The following is a 7,655-nucleotide window of genomic DNA, read 5'->3' as shown; positions in this document are numbered from 1 at the left end:
AATAATATAAATAATATTATTATTAAATAATAGTGTTAGTATATATATATATATATATATAAATAANAANAANATTATATATATANAATAAATAATATATATATATATATATATATATATATATATATATGTACACATAACTTCTACATATAAACTGTTCAATACAAAAAATCTCAATACTAAAAATAGTACGCGTAATATAAACTAGACAATAGAGCTACAATCGATTATCAAATAATTATTTTTATATGAAAACTTAAAAAAAAGGCTATCAATAATCAATACGCATAGAAGGCCACATTAGCAAAATGCCATGCTATTGTTTAAGGTTAGAGTAAAGGGGAATAAGATGAGGGTAAGATAACAAATTATTAATTTTTAAAGATAATAATAGATGAAAAGCAGATATTTAACTCATTAAAGGCTTTAATAATAATAGGTAATAATACACAGTCTCTTATAGTTTGAATTCAATCCGACTACAAAAATAGATAATATATTAAATGTATTTTGGAAATGTATTAACTTGTAATTTTGCAGTATTTGTATATAAGGAATGACATAATTATAGTAAATACTTTTCATTTTTTTAATGAAATTGTATAATTAAAAGCAAATACAATAACATCTATTATGAAATAGGCGCCTAATATGAGATAGTAGCATTTCCGTTAAATTAATAAACACTATCTATTGATTCCATCATGAATTTATTGTTCTTAGATTGAAAACTATTTAGTAGAAAATTTATTATTAGATTGTGCCTATAATCGCAAAAAAAGATTTAAAAATTTGGATCTCTTCAAGTTTGAGCTTTTAAACCTTGATTATTAGTAAATAAATATTTGGCAATAAATTTCTCATGTAGTGATCCAGTAAGATTAATAAAAAAATATGTGATATGTTGAATTGCTTAATTACAAAAGTTAGATGATCGTAAAATTATAAGACGTGAAAATCGTAATATGAGATATCCAGAGTATTTCTAATATGAAATAACCTATACTCCTATGTCATAATGAAAATCGTTGTTGAAGTATAAATGTTATTATACAATAATAAAAAGTACAATAAACATCAAGTACTTGTTTCTATGATGCTTGGTTCCAATTGCTTGAAGACAAGTCAGTTAGGTACAATGCATCGCATACTCATTTTGAACGTGCACTGATTGTTTATTTGTATTTTAGAAATATTAAATAAAATTTTTTAATTGCAATATTGATATACTTTGCGCTTATTATCAATTTCTCGGGACATCTCATATTAGAAGTACAATTTTTTGATTTTGCGATTTGCTCACTTTTTACATTTCTTTAATTTATAAAAAAAATAAAATTTCAATTAAATTTGACATAACTGTCTTAAAGCTTATTAAATTCCCTTCAAAATGATTTATTACTTTTTCAAATTTTGCCCATAGATTTCTAGCATTTATCTAAAATAAACTCCTTATAATAGGGGCCTTTCTTCTATATAAATATATAAGAGAAAATGGGATAAATCAGACCTATTTGTAATTTTTGCTCTCTATAAGGTGTAAATAAAGTCCAATCGAAAGTGCCGTTGGAAAGATCATTTAATCTCTTTCATTTTTGCTTCAGACCATTTTGCGTGACCATTTACGTGACCAAGCATGACGTCTTTGCAATTCAAATAATAAATAATTTGTTGCTCATAGTTCAAATCTTTCTTCTCACAATATAATCAATATGACTAATATAGACATTCCTATGAAGAAGAGAAGAATTATATACATTGTTCCTGTATGTTATACAGTTTTTCATAATACCTTCATAATGTCACAATCAAAAAGTAACATTTATATTTTATAACTTTCATGTTTATCTCATATAAAATATCTACTTGGTTAAAAATAAGACTAATTATAAATATTTTTCTATGTAATATTAAGATATTAGATTTCATGATATACTTGCGATATTCAAGTTTAGTTTCAATGTTCTTTAATAATTTTATTTAAATCTTATTTTATTTTTGACTACACACAGTAATAAGTAGATATATTTTATTAATAATTTATTACGTAATTACTATATACAGTACATATAAATATAATTATATTAATGTCAATAATTTTATTTTCATAAATTATATAAAGGTTTTATTTTGTTTATATTTTTCCCTAAAATTTCTTATAATATATTAAAACAATATAAACATATAATAAATCTTTTTTTACTCATAAAAAATATATTTTTAACTTAAATTGAAAAGTATATTTTTAACTTTTTGTCCATTACTTACTTATCCACTACTAAAAATCATCTTACCCACATATAGGGGCAAAATGACGAAATTGACATGCCTTTAAAAAAATTAAATTTTAAAGAATTGTAATTTATTTAACAACTTTATAATTTTTACAAATGTATAACTAAGACTGTAGTGAATTTGAATCAAAATTAATCAGTATCTTTATCTCATTATTTTATCCCCTTTTCTCCTATTCCACCTTGGAAGCCTCAAAATCATATTTTATTTTGGAGTTGATTATAAAAAAACTATACATAATAAAAAAATTTGTTTATATACATACACACATACATATACATTTACATATACATATACATATACATATATATTTGTTACTCTTATCTTAGTGCACAAATTGTAATAATTATATTCTTGACAAACAAAATAGCAACGTTATAGCACATCTTTCAGAGATCTGTGATGATGAAGATATTCACGATGGACAGCAGAATGAGTCCAAAATACGCTGTATCAAAAATTTGATTAACTATTTTCAATCTGCATTAAATTTACTAGAGAAATAGTTGTTCGATTTAGAAAATATTAAAAAATGTAAAAATAGTGCATACGTGAAAAAAAAGTTCAATTTTCATGTAAAAATTCAATATAAAAGTATGAATTATAAAAAAAGTATATTTAATTTATAGAAAATAAATGCTTTTAACGATTTAGCTAGGTCTTAAATGCTTGTATAGTTTTATGAATTTATATACTACGTATATAGACCTTTAAATTGCGTGCCGAAATCATTTTTCAGTCTTAAAATACAAAACTCTACTGAATTGCCGCAGTAATATCACGAATTAAAATTTACGTTTCATTCAAAATTATACAAGCACTTAAAATCCAATTAGATTGTTAAAGACATTTATTTTCTATAGAATTAGATATATAAAAGTTTTTTATATGCGGAAATTTAAATTTAAATCTTTTTCCAATTTTAATTGTTTAAATCTAATTACACATTTTCTTTTATAAAACTTTTCTATATGATTGCAAACGTGAATGTGCAATATGTTATTATACATACATAGTTGTGATAGGTAATTTAAATTACACATATATGTATATCATTATATACCCAAATAGCAAAGTGTCTCAGCAGAATTATACAAATCTGTGATTGTTTATGGTGCTGGCAACTTGCCATAGATTTGTCTTCAATGATTTTGAATATACCGACATTGTAGCAACATGCAGACAACAATATGTATATGTATAATACATACTTTATAAATAAATAAGAATAAGAAATTAATTGTTTACAAATTCCTCAATATTTCACATTTCAGATACGTTTATCATTTGATTTGTTAAATTACGCACACCAAATTCTTCGATATTAATGCATCTCTTAATACTAGTCTTTAGAAAAGAAATACTTAATTTTTATATTTTTACAGAAAAAACTTGGAGGATAAGAGTTTCTTTGAGTATGGTATTTCTTTCGATCATTCCACCAAGCTGTCAGGAAGTAAATGATAATTTTTCGCGACAGGTTGTAGCTTATCACTACCAAATACAGTATAGTCAAATACAACTTATTTACAAAAACTTTAATTTATTCAAGGAACTTATATGATATCCGAATATTATGAATGAGTATTGAACTGATCGATCGTTGAGCATCATGTCAAATATAATTCCATTACCCAGCGAGAGTATTAATCCCATACAAAACATTCTACAGTGTTCGTTATGTGTATTCGCTACATCAAACAGGTATGCTACGATTAGTATTCTAATTATGAGCATTATACATTGTACATATAGGCAAGTATATATATATATAATGTATGTTTAAACACATATAATTTTTGAAAATTAATATATAGTAATTTTGAATGTAATCTTTATATAATAATATATCCAACTATCATAATATTAAATCAGTAAAATTTAAGCGAAATAAGGTGTTAAATTCGTTAATTTTTAGGTCAGAATTCAGCGAACATCTAATTAGCCATTACACATCAAAGTGCAATAATTCTAATCTTAAAGCCGTCTTTGCACATTTACCAATCCTTAAATCCCCTTTAAATCAAAATGATAACAATTCTTCTTTTATACTGGCGGAATATAAACATAAAACAGAAGAGACCGACGAATCTTCTCTTCATGTTTCTTGCGTGAATTTGCAAAACAAACAAGACAAAAGCTTTCGAGAGGTTAAGAATTGCAAACAGTGCAATTTTATAGCTAGCACGAAGATGGAATATTGGGAGCACATGCGTTGCCACATCAAAGGCTTTACATGCTCCGAGTGTTCCTTTGTTACCAAGTATAAACATCACATGAACCATCACTGGCTTAGTGTTCACGACGGTTCCAAGCCCTTTAAGTGCAAAAAGTGTTTGTATACATGCGTAAGCAAATCGATGTTAACTAGCCATCTGAAGAAGCACTCGAATATCTATCCGTACAGATGCGCGGATTGTACATACAAGACCAAGTTCTGTAACGCGTTGAAGAAACATTTGCGAAAAAAGAAGCATCAGCCGGCGATGGTGCTGAACGCTGATGGCTCGCCAAATCCGCTATCCATCATCGATGTCTACGGAACCAAACGAGGGCCCAAGCAGAAATCACCCGTTAAAAACCAAGAGACATCAAAAAACATTGTGGCAGCAAGCAACATAAACAATCAGCTCAATTCAACAGTGACTTCTTCACCTTTGTCACTTTCGTCAATTGCTCGTTGTTTGACTTTAACTGCGATAAACGGAATAAGCAATAGGCATTGGATAAATGATATGAACAAGAACCAATCTGTTACTATGTTTCCTTACAGCGATTTGATCGCCGCGTTCAATCTATCGAATCACGTTCTACTTCGCGAAGATGCGACATTAGCAGACGAAAATTTGCAGAAAACTGATAACGCACAGTCCGATATATTAACGGAATATGCAAAGATGTTTACAATTTTGAGTGCTAATAAAATGCCGGAAATGTTTGCTCAAAGTTTATTTCATTTTGATACAACTAACAACATCGATGAACTCGATTTTTCCGATAATGTGAAGGCTACTAGCGAATCCTCGACATTCGTGGCAATAAAAACCCAACTAGAATGTCACAGGACTGAATCTATAGATATACCATTGGATCTTCGCATGATCGATGTAATTAAAAATAATCATCTTCAGTTTCAGGCATTAACTGATACAACCTCATCAAAAGTCTCAGGTACTAACAAACGTAAAGGTAAAGCGATAAAATTGGAACATCGCTTGATAAAATATAACGCAGATAAAAAATCAGAGCAAAACGAAGATGTATCTTTTAATAAATCTCCATCAGATGATTTTTATAAAGTAAGCCAAAAAATCAAAAACATTAAGGACAAAGCCGATTTATTTGATGCTAAACTCACCTGCTACTATTGTGGGATTGTATTCGGCAATGTGATCATGTACGCCGTACACATGGGTTGTCACAATTTTGATGATCCTTACACATGCAATATATGCGGCCATCAATGCATCAATAAATTATCTTTTTTTTTGCATATCGCTCAATCGGAGCATTAAATAAAAGTAAATTTGCCTAGTTGAATGACATTTTGCGTGCTTCAATTAAAAGGAAAAAATAATATGCATCATGAATATACAAATACACAAAATTTCTTGCGTTAAAAAAAATGGAACTAGGCAATCTGTAGAATTTAAAATTTTCAAGTTAATTCTAGTCAAAAGTTTCGAATATAAAAATACTTTAAAGGGATAGTAGTCCCCTTACCATAGTGTGTCATCTACGTGCATGTTTTATCAACTAAACAGAATAATTTTTGTGTCGCAATTTCTTTTTTCTTTTTTTATAGATTCTTCTTTTTTATATATTTTCTTTTTCATATATTCGAAAATCCTTTTCAAAATTAAAATATGCACATACCTACATGAGACGGAGTTTAGATCAAGAACGGAAAAAATTTTTTAATTGAGATCTTTACCATTATTTAGCCCAATATGGCGTCTATAAGCTGTCAACATCGCGATAACAAAGCGATGTAAAGCGATGTAAAGCGATGTAAAGCGATATAAAGCTTCATAGTCTATACTTATGATAATAGTAATCCACAAACTAATACTTTATATGAACAAATACTATCGAATTCTTAGAATTAAATTTAGCCTAATTCAATATAAAAATGCGTTACGAAAATATATGCATATGTGTGCGTGTAATATTGATGTATTATTATATAGTGATATATCAATAACACGTATGTGTGTAAGTCCTATTGAGTCGATCAATAAAAGTATATAAAAACAAAAACATAAGATCCTCTAAAGCCCGATCTACATAAAATGCAGAACGTAAATCGCAGGTCGCAGACCGCAATATGTAGGACGCAAAATGCAGTGAAAATTGAAGTTGATCCAACTTTCTGCATCTTGCGTTCTGCGTTCTATAATCATATTATTATATTGTTATATAATTAATCATATTATTATATTGTTATATAATTAAAATAAGTTAGTTTCTAGTTTTACGCAATTCTGCGTCTTATGATCGAGCTTTAAACATTAACGGATGTTTGCGATCGTCAGCTCGATATGTAATTTAAAAAAAATTATATTTATTGATCAATAATATACATATACAGAGTGAGTAAAAAATTCCGGACAGGTGAAATATCTCGAAAACTAAGCATTTTTTCGAAGGAAATGCTTCTTACAAAAATTAGGATTTTAAAAAATAGGATTTTAAATGATCTATTTATTTCTGGTCAGTCTAACCTTGAGTGGTGTCACCAAGATCAAATCAAGATCATATCAATTTTTTTAAATGGCATATTTTTTATTTCAGAATTTAATAGCTAGTATCAAGAGCTGGTATAAAAATAAGAGATATAACCTCTAATGTGACTTTGATTTTAATAAATCCAGGACATGATCCTATTCAATGACAATGAAATCGATGTTGATTCCATTATCATTTCTCACTGGATAAACAATATTCAAGAGGTTTTAGCCAGTCAGACACTTTGCATAATGGTAATGCCAGCGGTATTATGACTTTCATAACTCAAAAAGTACTTTATGAAAAATAACTTTATTATAGTGTTTTGAAAAGCTCTGACACCAGTTATTAGATTCTGGAATCAAAAATAGAGTGTGTTATTTAAAAAATCGATGTGACCTTGACCCTGACGATGACACTCAAAGTTAGACTGATCAATGAATAGATCATTTAAAACTCTACAACTTTTAGTAAAAAAAAAAAACAATTTCTTTTGGAGGTTTAGTTTTTGAGGTATTTCATCCAACCCGGGACATGTACATATATGTATGCATATATATCTGTGTGTGTGTGTGTGCGCGCGCGCGCGCGTGTGTGTGCGTGTGTGTGTGCGCGCGCGCGTGTGTGTGTGT

At 28.1% G+C, this 7,655-nt stretch overlaps 1 protein-coding gene across 1 annotated transcript; it reads left to right on the top strand.

Annotated features, from left to right (window-relative positions):
• The first annotated feature begins 3,712 nt into the window (after positions 1-3,712).
• Positions 3,713-5,810, top strand: LOC105620455 (protein hunchback-like). The gene is given in 2 exon segments (XM_012201943.1): positions 3,713-3,999; positions 4,214-5,810. Coding segments are annotated over 2 exon segments (1,884 nt in total).
• The last annotated feature ends 1,845 nt before the right edge of the window (positions 5,811-7,655 follow it).

This window comes from Atta cephalotes (genome assembly GCF_000143395.1).
Source record: "Atta cephalotes unplaced genomic scaffold scaffold00026, whole genome shotgun sequence".
NCBI classification, from domain to species: domain Eukaryota; kingdom Metazoa; phylum Arthropoda; class Insecta; order Hymenoptera; family Formicidae; genus Atta; species Atta cephalotes.
Note: the sequence above shows the minus strand (reverse complement) of the source record. Positions and strands in the feature narration are given on the sequence as shown.